Source organism: Bos javanicus, chromosome 13 (assembly GCF_032452875.1).
Source record: "Bos javanicus breed banteng chromosome 13, ARS-OSU_banteng_1.0, whole genome shotgun sequence".
Classification (NCBI taxonomy): Eukaryota; Metazoa; Chordata; class Mammalia; order Artiodactyla; family Bovidae; genus Bos; species Bos javanicus.
The window spans coordinates 66,933,626-66,953,206 of record NC_083880.1 but is presented as its reverse complement, the minus strand read 5'-3'; the positions used below and the strand labels follow the sequence as shown (position 1 = coordinate 66,953,206).

Here is a 19,581-nt window from a genome sequence, read left to right as displayed (position 1 = left end):
CATGAGGCAGGAAGCAAGATGGCAGACACGTCGAGGCTTGACTCTGGGAGGATTGGATTCCACCCTCACTCGTGTAGCTGTTGGCCAGCTTCCGAAGAGCTATAACCAAGTTCACTCACACGTGCCTGTCCACGGAACTGCTTGTGTCAAGGCAGCTGGGCTCCCCCCATGCCCTCCCGGCTCCACCTCTGAGTAAGAGGTGAAGAGGGAGAACGACAAGCACCCAAGGTGGAAGGCACAGACCTTTAATAACCCACCCTCTTCACCCACCACTTGTGATGCTGTTGCAGGAAGGGGGATCCCTTCCTGGGCCGAGAGTGGGCTCTTGTCTAACGCTCGGAAATGAATTGTCTGAGGAGACACACATGTTGACAGAGCAAGAGACTTTATTGGGAAGGGTTGCCTGGGTGGGGGCAGGAGGGTAAGGAGACCCAGGAGGACTGCTCTGCCATGTGGCTTGCAGTCCTGGGTTTTATGGTGTTGGACTTACTTTCTGGGTTGTCTCTGGCCAACCACTCTGACTCAGGGTCCTTCTTGGTGGTGCATGCATTGCTCAGCCAAGATGAACTCCAGTGAGGATTCTGGGAGGTGGTGGGACACGTGATGTCTCCTTTGGACCTTTCCTGAACTCTTCCGGTTGGTGGTGGCTTCTTAGTTCTGGGTTCCTTTCCAGTACCCCCTGCAGTAAAATGTAAAATAACTCAGGCAAATAGTTGCTATGGTGCCGGGCTAGGGTGGGCAGTTTCAGTCAGTGTGTTTCCCCTGCCAGTGTTTCCTGTTTCTTAGCTGTAAGTCAGTAAGCCCAGCCCACACTCAGGAGGGGAATTATATGAGGGTGGGAAAGCCAGGAAGCCGGGGGTCACTGGGGACCATCTCACAAGGCGCCCACTCCAGAGGGGCCGCAGCTGGGACACACAGGTAGACCTAAGGCTGACTCACCTTCAGATGAACCTGTGCAGAGCTGGGAGTTGGCCTCGACTCCTCATTCCATCTATCACCAAATCCTGTTAATTCAAAATCCTAAATCGTTTCCGAGTGTGACCACTCTGGACTGTCGTGGCTCCAGTCAGGCCCCCATCATGTCTCACCAGGATGTCATCACTCCATCACCATCTCCTCACTGGTCCCCCTGTATCTACTCTGCTCCTCTCTGCCCCCACCATCCCTTCCACCATCACCTGTCCCTTCCTAATAGTATTCAGAGGAGTCAAAATGCTGACTTGATGCTGTCCTCCTTTGCTGAGAATTCTTCAGAGGCTCTCCGTGATCCTCAGCATGAGACTTCTCCACAGACAACAAGATTCTGCAGGGTCTGACTCGCCCGGAACCTCGACAGCCTCACCTCACAGCACTGCTGGCTCCTCTCGGTGCCTCGAACAGGCCCTGTGCCCTCTTGACCCAGGTTTCCCACATGCTGTTCCTCTTCTGGGAACACTTTTTTTTTGTACCCTTCACCTAGTCAGACCCTCATTACCCTGGGGATATGGGCACAAGAGTTACTTCTTTGAAGAAGCTGACCCTGTCCAACCCTGACTGAGTTCAAGTCCTCTGTTGAAAACTCATCCTCTAGTCGTAGCGTGTTGCCAGGCCCACTGTGCCTTTATCTGATTGGTCGCTGTCTGTCCTTCCCTGAGACTCTTAAGTGCCATGATGGCAGGGACTGAATCTGGTTTTGCTAGCTGGAACCATTGTGCCTGTCACCAGTGGGTGCTTAAGAAACATATATTTAAGGGACTTTCCTGGTGGTTCAGTGGTTAAGAATCTGCACTTCCTTTGTAGGGGGGCACGGGTTCGATCCCTGGTTGGGGAACTAAGATCCCGCATGCCACTCGGTGCAGCCAAAACATTAAAAAAAAAAAAAAAAGAAAGAAAGAAAAAAAGAAACATAGAGAATTAAAAAAAAATTAAAGTCCTTGGGAAGATAAAACTACAATTTTAAAACAGAATTCATTAGAATCATAGAATTTGGGGGCTCAAAATGGGCTCAGAAACTAGCCAGAGGAAATTAAGGTCCAGAGATGAGGAAGGGCTTTCTAGGCTGCAGAATGAGTGGAGACCAAGACAAAAAGACAGGGCCCTGGATGACCCCCTCGTCTCCCACTTTCCGTCTGCCATGAGCCCCACTAACCTCCTATCACCACCTAAACTTCACCAATGGCCCCTGACAAACACTAACAGATCACCTACGTCAGTCCTCAGACCTCGGCACAAAAACTCCAGAAGCTGCTGACAAAGCCTCCCTTCAGGTAAATTCTTTTCTTAGCTCTGCAACTACCAGTTCCAAAGATGCACAGCCAGTCTGAAAACAGCCATTTCACCCCACATCAAGAACAAGCCCTGCCTTTAAAAATTCTCCATTTGGGGCATTCTCCATTCCTCGCAAGTGGAACTTTCGACCTTTTGGTTTGGCCAGGACCTAAGAGGTTCTTGGCCAGTTTCAAAAGGGAAACTGAGGCCAGAGAAGAGCAGAGACTTTTGCAAGGTCACTCAGGGAATCAGTGACAGGGCGGGGACCGGAACCCAGGCCTCTCCAGTCTCTGGCCAGCAGCCCCTGCGTCTCTACAGTAGGGTGCAAGAAGTTGGACTGGATTAACTTGAAGCTTCTTACAGGCTCTGATCTGAGGCTAATAGATTCTTCTTTGAACAGAGATTCTTCCTCAGACTGTGCTCAGCTGTGCAAATTTCTATCTCAGGTCTTTAGCCAAGAGTAACTTTCTAAGTTCTGAAATGAAAATATGGCATTCCAAAACAAATCAGCTTTCCCAGAACCAGCCAACCAACATTCCAAAAAAAAAAAAAAAGAAAAAATTCCAAGCTGGTATTCAAATTAGTTGCCAACATTTAAAAACGAAAATATTTTTACATGCAAATCCAAGTTCCCACATTCTTATAGAAAAATCAGCCAATCTGGTATAATCCTGATCTTCCCCTCCAGTGTGTGACACTTGGCTAAACTAGCCAGCAGCCGTCACACTCTCGCCTGTCCACAGCTGGCCACATTGCCTGCTTCCTCTTGCCCTCCCAGGTCCTGAAGGCATTTGAATTTGGAGCCCCTGTTCCTTCGGGGTTTACAAATTCCCTCTGTAACTATTCCCCAGGTAACGGGTCACGTAGGCACTGTTTGATGCCAATAGAGACAAGTGGTGTCCTTCCAGTCCGTTCTGTGGCTGGCCAAGCAGATGGTGGTGGGGAGGGAGAGCTTGATTTAAACATGGCTTATCTGAATCCATGTATAACAGGTCATGCTGTAAGGTACTTCCAAATTCTAATGAACTTTAATTACCTCAGAACCAGGACAGTCCATGCTTGTTTTGGTTGAGACAGATAAGAAATGACTCTAGGAAATGACTTCATAGACTTATAGGCCATCAAAATGAAATCCACATGCCATCGCATTCTGGCCAAACTGGGGACCAGGTCGGGATGGTCTTTTTGGTTTTGAAGGAAATCCATGCTGATATCAAAAGAGGGTTTGGAGGTCTGTCTTCGGGTTCTTGAGCAACGACAGTGCTCAGATAAATTGCCTTTCTATGACCCTGCCAGGAGCTGTCATCGCTGCCTGCCCCATGTTTCATAATCCATGGGTGTGGGGGGAGTAGAGGGTGGGGGTGAGGGAGAGTGCTTAGAGTAACGTTAGGCCACTGAGCACTTCATCAGGAGGTGGCCCAGAGAATCTGGGCAGATACTCTTACAGAGCTCTTGGCAAGCTTCAAACTTTGGAACTTTAAAAGCAATGGCTTTGTTCTTACCACACTTATCAGTAGTCAAATCTCAAAGCCAGCAGAAACATTAGAGTCCAGGACTATATCTCAAAGCCAATAGAAATATTAGAGTCCAGGACTATTCAATATGGGAGGGCCCTTGTATGTTTCAACTTGTCTAACTCTCCACCTTAATTGAGTAGCTTCCAACAGCACCCCAGACAAGAAGACTCAGCCAACCTTGGTGGGACATCTTTCTGATAATGGGTCAGAAGCTCTCCCTATTGAAACCTCCAGCTTCTGTCCCCAGTTTTATCCTCAAAGTTAGGACCATGCTTATGCCCTTCTTCATCTATGTATATTGAGCATCACTATATTTACTCTCTCATCACCAGGCTACACTGTTCCAGGTCATCCTTCCTGGGAGACCTTGATGGAAAGACCTAGCTTCTCCCCTACACTTGGCCCATGCCTCTCTCCAGCATCTTTTCACAACAGCTATGACTTTAAGAGGACACAGCTCTTGCTCTATGATTTCTAGAGAAGAACGGCTGAGTCCAGCTGTACCACATTTCAGGTTGACATGCCCAGAATTTGCACAAAGTGTTCCATATTGGTTAACAGCTTTTATTTACTTAACAAATACTCTTGTAGTTCAGCTTACTTTAGTAATATTCATTAAATCCCCATAATCCTAGGTGGTGCTAGTGGTAAAGAACCCGCCTGCCAATGCAGAAGACCTAAGAGATGTGTGTTCAATCCCTGGGTGGAGAAGATCCCATGGAGAAGGAAATGGCAACTCACTCCAGTATTCTTGTCTGGACAATCCCACGGACAGAGGAGACTGGTGGGCTATAGACCATTGGGTTGCAAAGAGTCGGGCATGACTGAGTGACTTACAGCAGAGCAAATCATCATCCCCAGTGTACAGATGATGGAGCTGAGACACAGAAAAGTAAAGTCACTTGGCCAAGGTGTCAATTAAGTTGGGAGATTGGGATTCAAACTCAGATCCTTGGAGTTTGGAGCTGAAGCTCCTAACTTCCCCGTGCTGCTTCTCCATGACGTTTGTTCATGTTAAGCTTGAGAAGAAAGATCTCCAGGGAGGTCTGGAAATCTACATCATCCTGATAAGGTCAGCCTCACCCTAAGATGTGAAGCGACTTATCTAAAGTCACTCCATTCTGCAGTGATGGAGTTGGGACCTCAACTGGTTTCAAGTCCAGGGCTCAAACTGTGGAAAATTCTTCAAGAGATGGGAATACCAGACCACCTGACCTGCCTCCTGAGAAATCTGTATGCAGGTCAAGAAGCAACAGTTAGAACTGGACATGGAACAACAGACTGGTTCCAAATTGGGAAAGGAGTATGTCAAGGCTGTATATTGTCACCCTGCTTATTTAACTTATATGCAGAGTATATCATGCCAAATTCTGGGCTGGATGAAGCCCAAGCTGGAATCAAGATTGCCGGGAGAAGCATCAATAACCTCAGTGTATATATACAGATGACACCACTCTTATGGCAGAAAATGAAGAACTAAAGAACCTCTTGAAAGTGAAAAAGGAGAGTGAAAAAGTTGGTTTAAAACTCAACATTCAAAAAATGAAGATCATGGCATCTGGTCCCATCACTCCATGGCAAATAGATGGAGAAATGGTGGAAACAGTGGCAGCCTTTATTTCCTTGGGCTCCAAAATCACTGCAGATGGTGACTGCAGCCATGAAATCAAAAGACACTTGCTCCTTGGAAGAAAAGTTATGACCGACCTAGACAGCATATTAAAAAGCAGAGACATTACCAACAAAGGTCTGTCTAGTCAAAGCTATGGTTTTTTCAATAGTCATGTACAGATGTGAGAGTTGGACTAGAAAGTTGAGCACCAAAGAATTGATACTTTTGAACTGTGGTGTTGGAGAAGACTCTTGAGAGTCCCTTGGACTGCAAGGAGATCCAAGCAGTCCATCCTAAAGGAAATCAGTCCTGAATATTCATTGGAAGGACTGATGATGAAGCTGAAATTCCAGTACTTTGGCCACCTGATGTGAAGAACTGACTCACTGGAAAAGACCCTGATGCTGGGAATGATTGAAGGCGGGAGGAGAAGGGGATGATAGAGGATGAGATGATGTGATGGCATCACCAACTCGATGGATGTGAGTTTGAGTAAGCTCTGGGAGTTGGTGATGGATAGGGAAGCCTGGCATGGTGCAGTCCATGGGGTCGCAGAGTCGGACACGGCTGAGCAACTGAACTGAACTGAACTGAACTGAGAGCATGCTGTGTGCACTTATCAGATTCAATCTTACCTAGGGAAGTGAAATGCGTTCTAAACTGGCTTTGAGCCCACATGCATATATAACACAACAGTTAACCCAGTGGGTTCCTGAGCCAGGGAGAGGAGAACTACCCAGCTTAGGCTTCTGATAGTTTGAAAGTGCCCATGTTAGAACATACATGGAGACCTCATTCATTCATAGTCCATTAATTCAGAAGGCATCATGGTCTCTGTTGGGTTGAAATGCATATTACATTAATCCAAAGATGGGCAAACTTTGGTAAAGGGTCAGAGAGTAAGTATGTTGAGAAAGTCAGTCATCCGTTGCCTAGTGATTGTTTTGTTGTTGTTGTTAAGGTGTACCAATCCTTTTAAAAAATAGTTAATTTTTGGCTGCACTGGGTCTTTGGTACTTTGCACAGGCTTTCTCTAGTTTCAGCAAACAGGGGCTACTCTGTTGCAGTGCATGGGGTTCTCATTACAGTGGTTTCTCGTGGATACAGGCTCTAGGGTTCATGGGCTTTGGTCACATACAGGCTTTGATAATTGTGGCACACTGGTTTAGCTGATCTGCGGCATGTGGAATCTTCCTGGATTGGGGATTGAACCCATGTCTCCTGCACTGGCAGGCAGATTCTTATCCACTGTGCCACCAGGAAGTCTCAGGCTGGTGATTCTTGCACAGTTGCACAAAAGTGTTCTGGGACATTTCCTTACAGGAAGGTAAGGAGCTCTCATAGCCAGTGTTGGGCAAAGCACTTGTTTGCAAATATCTTTTCCCTGCGAACAGGCTTGATGTGTATGTCTTTGTGCTGCTTGAGTGGCACCTGGCCAACCCCACCACTTCTATCTGTTCCTGGGGAGAGGGAACAGGGTCCTCCCCCTGCAGCATGAGAGGGGAGCAGGCAGACCATCTTTCTGTGTCAGCTGCAGGATGGGACCTGCTGACCATGGGAACCAGTGCTCACTCTTAAAGCAGACTTTGCTCTCTTCTCTCTGTGAGTCAAGCATCATTCCATCTAATCTAATGCCTATGTGAGTCATGTCTTACTTGGTGACTCCAACACCTGAAACCATACACTTTAAATTTCTTATTATTGTGAATTCCCTGGCAGTCCAGTGGTTAGGGCTGTCACTGTGAGGGCCTAGGTTCTATGCCTGATGGTGCTGTGCTGTGCCTAGTCACACAGTTGTGTCTGACTCTTTGTGACCCCATGGACTGTAGCCCGCCAGGCTTCTCTGTCCATGGGGATTCTCTGGGCAAGAATATGGGGGTGAGTTGCCATGCCCTCCTCCAGGGGATCTTCCCAACCAAGGGATCGAATCCAGGTCTCCCGCATTGCAGGCAGATTCTTTACTGACTGAGCCACATCCCTGGTTGGGGAACTAAAATCCCACAAGCCATGATGTGTGGTCAGTAAAAAAATAAGCAAATTTCTTAGTACCTGACTTTTAACTGAGGTATTCAGACGTTTAATGTGATTACTGACATGCTCAGATTTTAACATATCATCTTGCTATTTGTTTTCTACATGTCTCCTCTATTCTTTGCTCTATTTTTTTCCCTTTAACTGCCTCCTTTTGGAATAATTGAATAATTTTAATGATTTCATTGCATCTCCTTTGCTTATTAGCTACATACAGTTCTTCAGTATTTTCATGGCTGTTTTAAACTTTCTAGTGTATATCTTTATCTTATCACTTTTTACCCTCAAGTGCCATTATGTCACAAATACTATGATCCTTTTAATCTCATCTCTCCTCCTTCTGACTTCATGCTATTGTTGTCATATTTTTTGTCATATATATATATATTGTTGTCATATATTTTGCTTTCTCGTACATCATAAAACTAAGGAGATTATTATTTTTGTTTAAACAGTCAATTATCTTTTAAGGACATTTAAATTATAAGAAAAATTATATACTCCCCCATGGAGTTATTTTCAGTGCTCTCCGTTCCTTTGTGTAGATCCAGATTTGTATCTTGGTATCGTTTTTCTTCAGTCTGAAAACCCTCCTTTAACAGTTCTTATTGTTCAGGTCTACTGGTGATGAATTATTTCAGCTTTTGTTGCTTTGAAAACATTTTCCTTTCATCTTCATCTTTCTCTCTTTTTAAAAACAAAGTAAAACTGACTTACACTATTAAATTAGTTTCAGGGGTACAATATCATGGTTCAGTATTTTTATAATTACAAAGTGGTCATCATGAAAAGTCTAGTTACCATTAGTCGCCATCAAAGTTTTTCCAAAATTATTGACTATATTCCCTGTGCTACACATTACATGACTTATATTTAGTTTGTAACTGAAGTTTGTACCTCTTAATCTCCCTCACCTGTTTCATACACCACTCCTAGCAAACATCAGTTTGAGCTCTGTATCTCTGAGTCTGTTTCTGCTTTGTGATGTTTGTTTTGTTTTTTAGGTTGCACATATAAGTAAAGTCATATGATATTTGTCTTCTTCTGGCTTATTTCACTTGGTATAATACCCTCTAGGTCCACCCATGGTGTCACACATGGCAAGATTTTTTTTTATATAGCTTAGTAATATTTCATTATGTGTATATACCTCATTTTTATCCATTCATCTGTTGATGGGCACTTAAGTTGCTTCCATATCTTGGCTGTTGGCAATAATGCTGCAGTGAAGCTGCTGCTGCTGCTGCTAAGTCGCTTCAGTCGTGTCCGACGCTGTGTGACCCCAACATAGGGGCACATAAATCTTTTCGAATTAGTGCTTTTGTTTTCTTCAGAAAAATACCCAGAAGTGGAACTGCTGGATCATACAACACTTCTATGTTTACTTTTTTTGAGGATTCTCCATACCGCTTTCCACAGTGGCTGTACTCATTTGCATTCCTACCAACACTGCATGAGTGTTCCCCTTCTCCAGTTCCTCACCAACCCTTGTTATTTCTTGTATTTTTGGCAATAGCCACTCTGACAGGTATGATACCATATCTCATTATTGCTTGATTTGCATTTTCCTGATGATTAGTGGTATTGAGCATATTTTCATGTATCTGCTGGTCATTTGTGTGCCTTCTTTGGAAAAAAAGGTATATTCAGGTATATAAGCCCATTAAAAAAAAAAAAAAAGGGTTGTTCGTTCTATAAAACTCTTAGAGGAAAATATAGGCAGAACACTCGATGACATAAATCAAAGCAAGATCCTCTATGATCCACCTCTTAGAGTAATGGAAATAAAAACAAAAGTAAACAAGTGGAACCTAATCAAACTTAAAAGCTTTTGCACAGCAACGGAAACTATAAGCAAGGTGAAAAGCCCTCAGAATGGGAAAAAATAATAGCAAATGAAACAACTGACAAAGGATTAATTTCCAAAATACACAAGCAGCTCATACAGCTCAATACCAGAAAAACAAACCCAATCAAAAAGTGGGGAAAAGACCTAAACAGACCTTTCTCCGAAACAGACGGCTAACAAACACATGAAAAGATGCTCAACATAGCTCATTATTAGAGAAATACAAATCAAAACTACAATGAGATATCACCTCCACTGGTCAGAATGGCCTCCATCAAAAAGTCTACAAACAATAAATTCTGGAGAGGGTGTGGAGAAAAGGGACCACTCTTGCACTGTTGGTGGGAATGTAAATTGATACAGCCACTATGGAAGACGGTATGGAGATTCCTTTAAAAACTAGGAATAAAACCACCATATTATCCAGCAATCCCACTCCTAGGCATATACGCTGAGGAAACCAAAATTGAAAGAGACACATGTATCCCATTGTTCATTGCAGCACTATTTATAATAGCTGGAACATGGAAGCAACCTAGATGTCCATCGACAGATGAATGGAGAAAGAAGTTTGGTACATATACACAATGAAATATTACTCAGCCATAAAAAGGAATGCAGTCCATTCTAATGAGCTGGATGAACCTAGAGCCTATTATACACAGTGAACTAAGTCAGAAAGAGAAAGATATATATCATATTCTAATGCATAGATACAGGAGAAGGCAATGGCTCCCCACTCCAGTACTCTTGCCTGGAAAATCCCATGGACGGAGGAGCCTGGTAGGCTGCAGTCCATGGGGTCGCTAAGAGTCGGGCACGACTGAGCGACTTCACTTTCACTTTTCACTTTCATGCATTGGAGAAGGAAATGGCAACCCACTCCAGTATTCTTGCCTGGAGAATCCCAGGGACAGAGGAGCCTAGTGGGCTGCCGTCTATGGGGTCGCACAGAGTTGGACACGACTGAAGCGACTTAGCAGCAGCAGCAGCAATGCATAGATACGGAATCTAGAAAAATGGTACTGAGGAATTTATTTGCAGAACAGCAATGGAGAAACAGACATAGAGAATAGACTTATGGACATGGGGAGAGGGGAGGAGAGAGTGAGATATATGGAAAGAGTAACATAGAAACTTACATTACCATGCGTAGACTAGATAGCCAATGGGAATTTGCTATATGTCTCAGGAAACTCAAACAGGGGCTCTGTCTCAACCTAGAGGGGTGGGTGGGGAGGGAAATGGGAGCGGGGTTCAAAAGGGAGGGGATATATGTATACCTATGGCTGATTCATGTTGGTATTTGGCAGGAAACAACAAAATTCTGTAAAGCAATTATCCTTCAATTAAAAATAAATAAAATTAAAAATTATATATATATAAAGAAAAAAAAAGGCTTGTTTGTCTTTTTGATGTGAGTTTATTTTGATGCGAGTATTAACCCCCTTTGGCTATATGGTTCACACATATATTCTCCAACTCAGGCTTTTTTTTTTCTTTTAAACTTTTTATTTTATATTGGAATATAGCCAATTAACAACATTGTGATAGATTCAGGTGGACAGGCAAGGGACTCAGTCATACATATACATATATCCATGCTCCTCCAAACTCCCCTCCCATCTAGGCTGCCACATAACACTGAGCAGAGTTCCCTGTGCTGTACAGCAAGACCTTGCTGGTTATCCATTTTAAATACAGCACTGTGTTCAGTCAATTCCTAACTCCCTAACTACCCCTTCCCCCCAACCTATCCCCTGCCACCACAACCATAAGTACATTCTCTAAGTCTGTGAGTTTGTTTTGTAAATAAGTTCATTTGTACCATTCCTTATTAGATTCCACATGTAAGGGACGTCATACATGCTGTTTCTCACTTATTTCACTCAGTATGACAGTCTCTAGGTCCATTCATGTTGCTGCAAATGGCATTATTCCATTCTTTTTAATGGCTGAGTAATATTCCGTTGTGTGTATGTACCACATCTTCTTTATCCATTCCTGTTGTTGGACATTTAGGTTGCTTCTAGGTCTTGGCTATTGTAAACAGTGCTGCAGTGAACACTGGGGTGCATGTATCCTTTTAGACCATGTTTTCCTCTAGATATATGCCCAGGAGTCTCCCACTCAAGTTTTTAAAAAATGTCCTCTTTGATTTTTTCAACAATCCATCATTTGCTTGCTTATTTATTTAGGCTGCACCACACGGCATGCGGAACTTCCCCAACCAGGGATCAAACTAAAACCCTACAGTGGGTGACCTACCTGAGGGTGCGGGTCCTGGTTACACTGCATCCTCACCCCTCCTGCCGTCTTGTTGTAGTTCTCTACGTCTTTAGTTGTGGAGAACCTATTCTGCTAGCCTTCAAGTTGTTCTCATAAAGAGTTGCTCTCTAAATAGTTGTAATTTTGGTATGTCTGTGGGGGGAGCTGAGTTCAGGGTCCTCCTACTCCACCACCTTGGCCACACTATCCATTTTTGAGGGATGTTTTTGCTAAACACAGAATTACAGACTTTCCCTCCGTAATGGGGGGACTTTTCAACACATTAAAGATGTCATGGCATTCCTTTCTGGTTTGCATAGCTTATGACGAGAAGTCTGCTGCTATTCTGATATTTGTTCCTCGGTGTATGTTTCTTTTGATTCATTCTCAGTGGTTTATGAATTTGACAATGATGTGTCTTAGGATGTAAGTTTTTTTTTTTTCCATATGTATTCTTGTTGAGGACTACTGAGTTTCTTGGGTCTATGCCTTTATCGTTTTCATCATATTTGGAGAACGGTCATTATTTTTTCAAGTATGTTTTCCTTTTCTCTCTCTCATCTCCTTCTGGTATGTATTTTTGATACTTGGTATTGTTTCACAGCCTCTTCTGTTCATTCCTTTAAAAGTATTTTGTCTTTGTGCTTCATTTTGAATATCTATTTCTGGGCCTTCAATTTCACTGGTATTTTCTTCTGTGTGATCACTTGTGTCTGACTCTTTGTGACCCCCATGGACTGTAGCCCACCAGGCTCCACTATCCATGGATTTTTGAGGCAAGAATGCTGAAACAGGTTGTCATTTCCTACTCCAGGGTATCTTTCCAACCCAGGGATCAAACCTGCATCTCCTGCGTTCCCTGCATTGGCAGGTGGATTCTTTACCACTAAGCCACCTGGGAAGCCCCCATTCTTCTGGGAGGGTCTAATTTCTTCTGCTGTCAATCCTATTCAGTTTATTTTAATTTCAGATATTTCACATATCATCTCCAAAATTTGACTTGGATTTTTAAAAAAGTATATGCCCTATGCCTTTCCTCATTACGTTCATGCTTTCCTTTACATATCCTTATGTGTTTATAATATTATCTGTTAAGGTCTTTGTCAGCTAATCCTATCATCTGTGTCATTCTGGATCTGTGGAATTATTTTTCTCCTGACTCTGATCATGTTTCTAATGCTTTGCCTGGTGAATTTGTTTTGCACCAAACATAATAAATTTTAACATTGTTGAGTGTTGGGTTTTGTTGTATTTCTTTAAACATGCTGGACTTTGTTCTGACAAGCAGTTAAGTTGCTTGCAGATCAGTCTGAGGATTAATACTGAGCTTGTTTTATGGCAGGCCAAAAGCAACCTTTACCCTAGGATTACTTGAGCCCCACTTCAAAGGCATGACCTTTGCAGGACTCTATCTATCACTGTGTGTTAGAATGTCCCTTCTCTGGCTGGCAGAGACTTCAACTATTCCCAGAACTATGGGAACCCTGGGAATTACTTGGCATGCAACTTTCTCTTTTTTCTTTCCCTGGTCGCATGGAGTTTAATTCCATGTCCTGATCAGAACTCACCTAGGGGTCCAGGAAACCCTGTGGGATTTTCTGAGCTCTATCTCTGTGCAGCTACCTTCTCTGTTATGTTGTTCAGTTGTTCAGTCACTCAGCTGTGTCTGACTCTTTGTGACCCCATGGACTACAGCATGCCAGGCTTTCCTGTCCTTCACCATCTCCCGGAGCTTGCTCAAATTCATGTCCATCGAGTCGGTGATGCCATCCAATCATCTCATCCTCTGTCGTCCCCTTCTTCTCCTGCCTTCAATCTTTCCCAGCATCAGGGCCTTCTTCAATGAGTCGACTCTGCATCAAGTGGCCCAAGTATTGGAGCCTCAGCTTTAGCATCAGTCCTTCCAATGAATATTCAGGGTTGATTTCTTTTAGGATGGACTGGTTTGATCTCCTTGCAGTCCAAGGGACTCTCAAGAGTCTTCTCCAACACCACAGTTCGAAAGCATCATTTCTTCAGCACTCAGCCTTCTTTATAGTCCAACTCACACATCCATATTTGATTACTGGAAAAACCATAGCTTTGACTATACAGACCTTTGTCAGCAAAGTGATGTTTCTGCTTTTTAATATGCTGTCTAGGTTTGTCATAGCTTTTCTTCCAAGGAGCAAGGGTCTTTTAATTTCATGGCAACAGTCACCGTCTATAGTGATTTTGGAGCCCAAGAAAATATCTGTTGCATGTCCATGTAAATTTTATCTGCCTCGGCCTTCCTGTACCCCTACCTCTGTCTCTTCAATTCAGTGATACAGTGGGTGTCAGTTTCCCCATCTCTGTGCTGAAGGTTGGAGGCATCCTAAATGAGTAAGATTGGTAATCACCCCTTCCTGTGCATTTCCCGTCTCTCAGGGAGTCACAGCCTGTGCTTCTTGATGTCCAATGTCTAAAAACATTTGTTTTATGTATTTCATCTGCTTTTCTGGTTGTTTATAGTGAAAGGCAAATCCCACGCACTTAATCCTTCATGGGTGGAACAGAAAATCTCTATCCTAGTTGTTTTCACCATTGGTTTATACTTTAAAATATCATTTATTTAATAGATGATGGCTTCATTAAAAGTTGTTAGAGACAGTTTAAGAAAATTGTGTTGGGAGTTAGTTCATGAATATTTTTGAGTTTTACAATTCTATCAGGAAGTCTGGCTCTGTGAAGATTTTGTGAAAAGTTGAACTAGGCAAAGATCTTCAAGGTTAACTTGAATTGATCAAGACACAACGCATTACTTAACCTTTAAATCTGTTTTCTTAAAGCATTCAAGATCTTGACAAGGATGCCAAAACCATTCAAGGGGAAAAAAATAATCTCTTTGGCAGATGGTCCTGGGTGAGATAAATGGATATCCACATGCAAGAGTGAAGTTGAACTCTCACCTCACACCATACACAAAAATTAACTAAAAATGCAGCAGTGACTTAAATATAAGAGCTGAAAGTATAAAATTCTAGAAGAAATCATCTGTCTCAATATCCTGATGATTTTCTCTGGAAAACCCTAATATAGCAGTTCTCATCCACTACTCATGGATATGTACATGGTGCCACCACTGTGGAAAAGCATTTGGTGGTTCTTCAATTAGTTAACAGAGAAGGCAATGGCACCCCACTCCAGTACTCTTGCCTGGAGAATCCCATGGATGGAGGAGCCTGGTAGGCTGCAGTCCATGGGGTCGCTAAGAGTCGGACACGACTGAGCGACTTCACTTTCACTTTTCACTTTCATGCATTGGAGAAGGAAATGGCAACCCACTCCAGTGTTCTTGCCTGGAGAATCCCAGGGACAGGGGAGCCTGGTGGGCTGCTGTCTATGGGGTCACACAGAGTCGGACATGACTGACGTGACTTAGCAGCAGCAGCAGCAATTAGTTAAACAGAGTTGTCATATGGCCCAGGATTTCCACTCCAAAGTATATTGCCAGAAGAATTGAAAATAGGTGTTCAAACAAAAATTTGTACAAGAATATTCATGGCAACACTACTGACAATAGCCAAAAGGTAAAAAACAACTCAAATGTTTGTTGACTGATAAATATTGATGAATATGTGGCATATCTATACAATATTATTCAACCATAAAAAAATAAAATTCTGATAAATGCTATAACATGAACGTTGAAAACACTATGCTGAATGGACAAAACCAGACACAAAGATCACACAATGTATAATTCTATTTACATTATAAGTATCCAGGATAGGCAATGTCATAAAGACAAAAAAGCAAACTAGTGGTTGCCAGGGGCTTGGCACAGGGGCTTCCCTTGTGGCTTAGCTGGTAAAGAATCTGCTTGCAATGTGGGAGACCTGGGTTCAATCCCTGGGTTGGGAAGATCCCCTGGAGAAGGGAAAGGCTACCCACTCCAGTATTCTGGCCTGGAGAATTCCATGGACTGTATAGTCCATGGAGTCGCAGAGAGTCAGACACAACTGAGAGACTTTCACTCACAGGGGCTTGGAATTAGGAGTGACTGCTTAATGACTATGGAGTTTCCTTTTGAGGGGTGAAGATATTCTAAAACTAAGCTGTGATGGTTGCACAATATCATGAATGTATTAAATACCAATGAATCATACACTTTTAAAATGGCTAAAATGGTTAATTTATATCATGTGCATTTTACTACAATTAAAAAATATGTTCAAGTACACAGAGAAGGATGATTCTTGAAATTACTAAGAAACAAATTAAAGATACGGAAGTGAACTTTTTAAGTTAAAAAAAAAAAAAACAGTGAATGAAGAATTAGAGGGCATAAAATAAATCATGTGTGTAACCGTAAGAAAATGGCAACCCACTCCAGTGTTCTTGCCTGGAGAATCCCATGGACAGAGGAGCCTGGCGTGGGCCACATGTAGTCCATGGGTCACAAAGAGTCAGACATGACTTAGTGACTAAACAACAACCACTGTTACAATAAACAGGCAGGCTTATAGAGAATTACAATCACAAAGCAACTTTATTTTTGTCTCCTACTCTCCCTTAAAATCCAACTTGAGACTAGTGTATCCCTTAATTCTAGAAGAAAACTCGGGCCTCTGCAACTTCTCTTCAGTCATGTCCAACTCTTTGTGACCCCATGGACTGCAGCGATGACAGACCTCCCCATCTTCCACTATCTCCTGGAGTTTGCTCCACTTCCTTAGTGCATCTTAGTATCATCCTGTAGTCACATTTGGGGCTTCTCAGGTGGCACAGTGGTAAGAACCTGCCTGCCAATGCAAGAGACACAAGAGATGCCGGTTCGATTTCTGGGTCGGGAAGATCCCCTGGAGAAGGAAATGGCAACCCACTCCAGTATTCTTGCCTGGAAAATTCCATGGACAGAGGAGCCTGGCAGGCTACAGTTCATGGGGTTGTAAAGAGTCAGACATGACTGAGCATGCACACACACAGAGTCACACTTAAGGTGTGTAACAGTCTCAGTTCAGAAATTTAAATGTCCAATTCGGTTATAATCAAAATGGCTTATCACTTGAAGTTGAGGCTTCTCTAGGCCAGCTGCAGACTGGAAGCCAGCATTAGGGAACTGAGGTCTTGCTTGTGTACTAAGGTTTCTGACCCTTCCAGGGATAGGGCCGTGGGAGTGAGGAAATGAAGGCAAAGCAGGAACAATATCCTGAGTTGAGGTGTTGTGGTAACTGGACCCTGACCTGGCAAGAGTTTTAACTGTGTCTTTCTCCCGTGGACTCCTCCTGCACCCCTCAGGGCAGCTTCTCCCTCCCAGTCCTGCCATCTTCATGCCCAGAGATCCCTCAGGAGTGATGCCCACCCTGTGGCTCTGCTTTCTGCTCCTTTGTCCGCACTGTGAGCCGAAGTTCACCTCCTGGAGGAAACCCTTGCCTCTTGTTCAGGCTCTGAGATGACTACGTGTCGGTTTCCTTACACGCACACAGCCTACATCCGGTCCTAGGGAGGTATGCACACACCCCCTCTCCCGCTCTGCCCCATCCAGGCTCCAGGAGTAGAGGCCATACTCACCTCTGTCATCTGCTCCGTCATCAAAGCATGCAGCCAGACACAGGTAGCTCATCCTTTAGATTTTTCCAGGCTGGGGTCTGTGTAGTCCACTGGATTGTCACCCTACAGGGGATGCTCATTAAGTTTCCAACCAGGCCCCCTTTCCTTGGCCTTGAGGTGAGGGGCAGCTGACACCCACTACTCTCCCTGAGGAGACTCAAAACACACGAATGGCTCTTTCAAAGTCACACCAAGAACTCTCCTCCTTCTCCTCTAACTCTTCTTTTACACCTTCAGTGTGGGTTAGGGAGTTAAAGAGGGCTTCAGGTTTTTGACTATCTCCATTATAAATTCAGAGTATGTAGTGTCTTCCAAAAGACATGTATTTTAACACTTTGTTACACGCACATTTAAATAAGTACAACCATTATTGAATACAGTTAACAGCCACTGTTGAGCCCCTAATTTGTCCCAGACATGGTATTAGGCCCTATTTTACATCTCATTTAAAGTCGGAAGGACTGATGCTGAAGCTGAAGCTCCAATATTTTGGCCACCTGATGCAAAAAGCCAACTCATTAGAAAAGACTCTGGTGCTGGGAAAGACTGAGGCAAAAGAAAAGCGGGGGGGGGGGGCGGCAGAGGAGGAGAGTGCAATGGACATGAGCTCTAGGAGACAGTGAAGGACAGGGAAGCCTGGTGTGCTGCAACTCACGGGGTGTCAAAAGATCTAGACATGCCTTAGCAACTGAACAACATTTAAAGATATTAACAGTTTAAATTCACTGAAAGTTATTAATAGTTATAATTACCTTGATTTATCAATTTCATGAGTTCCCACAGATAACTGGCATTAAAAAATCTACAGAGTGAGGTGGTATTAATAAGATTCTCAGTAGGAAGAAATATTTTGAAACCCTAGTTGCAGAACTGTAGATCTGGAAATGATGGCAAAGGTTATTCAACCTCACTCATTGCCCTTAAGCAGCAGCTGAGGTCCCGAGAGGCTGAGGGACGTGCCCAAGGTCATCAGAGTGACAGGAGATTGGAAGATGGGGGCTGCCATTTGCTGCAGCTCTTGTTTGTGAAAAGCATTAGATACATTCTGATGCATACTGCTAATTTTAATATTTATCAAACCAGTGGTAGAAATGACTTCTTAATGCAAAATAACTATTTCAGAGTCTTAAAAAATTGAACAATCTGGGCTTTCAACACGAGATAAAGCTGTGAGAATCCTAATCTACGGTACAGGAGAATAATGGATTCTTAATTGAATCTGTGCCTCAGAGTGGAAGAATGGTTTTTAAATGGAAAATCTCAGGTGGTGATGAGAAATGAGTTTAGCTAGATGAATGATCTCAAGAGAAAGTAAGATAGCAAAGCCAGGATGGAGAGCGGCTTTTTCTTAAAGATTTCAAATAAACCAAATACAGGCAGTTTGTACCCAGATAGTGAACTACCGTGCTTACTCTCATCTTCCTAGTCTTGGCACTGTCTCATGTTCTGACCTTTATTGGCTACAGTACCCCAGGGTTTCACAGATATTTCTTAAGAAATAAGTGTATATGGTATAATGATGATATTATTACTCTATCAAGTACTGTTGGCAACCCAGGACATGCCATTCAGCATTCTCAGACTTCAGTCCTGCGTTCATTTGCTTCAGACACAACAAATCATATGCTTCAGGGCTGGCAGGGTGTCTAGAAATAATTTCAACCAATACAATTCAAACATGGGAAAACTGAGGCCCAGAGAGGAAAGTAACTTGCCAGGAAGGTCACACAGTTAATGGCTCCCATCACAAAAGTAACGCAGTTTGACAGATTCATGAACTCTTGGGTAGTTCCACCCTCAGCTCTGAGGACCTTGGAGTCACATTTTGTAGCCTGAAGTGCTAATTAAACCTGAGGAATTATGGACTTACTATTTATAGGTAGGAGTGAAGACATTAACTAGGCCATGAAACCTGGGGACACAGAAGGAGATTGTCTCCTGAGATCCACATATTACATCAAGCCTTTATATTTTAAGGAAGAACTTGGCTAATGCCATAGTCTCAACTTTCCAACTCTGATCTTCAGCTCGAGTTGCTACATATGTAGCCCTGAAGGACCATGACTGCAGCAGTTTTTTGCATCATGAGATAAACAGATAACTGTACTTCTGATAAAGGCTATTCTCACCAATAACAAAGGTTAAAACCATCCTTCTAAACGTATCAATTGCTTCAAAGGACTGTATTTCAAACCATTTTTCAATATTTTGAATTTTAACTGGTAATAGTCAATATGGTCTCATGAATGTAAAAGTGAAAAGGAAGCCACAAAAAAATACTTTTTTATCTCCCATGTTTCTTTTTACTGTTCAGAGTGGCTTTCACTGTACCGCCAGCATCAAATCTCTCTTAGGAGGCCTGGTGGTGTGAACAAAAGCACTGAAATCAAAGAACTTCCAAGTTTTAATCTGCCAGAGACTGTGTGGTACTAGGGAAAGAGTCATGTGACCTCTCCATCCCATTTCTGTACAATGAGGATAAA

The 19,581-nt window shown here is 43.2% G+C and overlaps 1 protein-coding gene across 1 annotated transcript in view; it reads right to left on the bottom strand.

The window, feature by feature from the left end:
• Positions 1 to 404: 404 nt before the first annotated feature.
• RPRD1B (regulation of nuclear pre-mRNA domain containing 1B) overlaps positions 405 to 19,581 on the bottom strand; it is a 77,209-nt gene continuing 58,032 nt past the window's right edge. Inside the window, exon 7 of the mRNA XM_061437556.1 lies at positions 405 to 679. Coding sequence (XP_061293540.1) covers positions 554 to 679 — 126 coding nt within the window. The 3' untranslated portion in view covers positions 405 to 553. The remainder of the gene's footprint in view (positions 680 to 19,581) is intronic.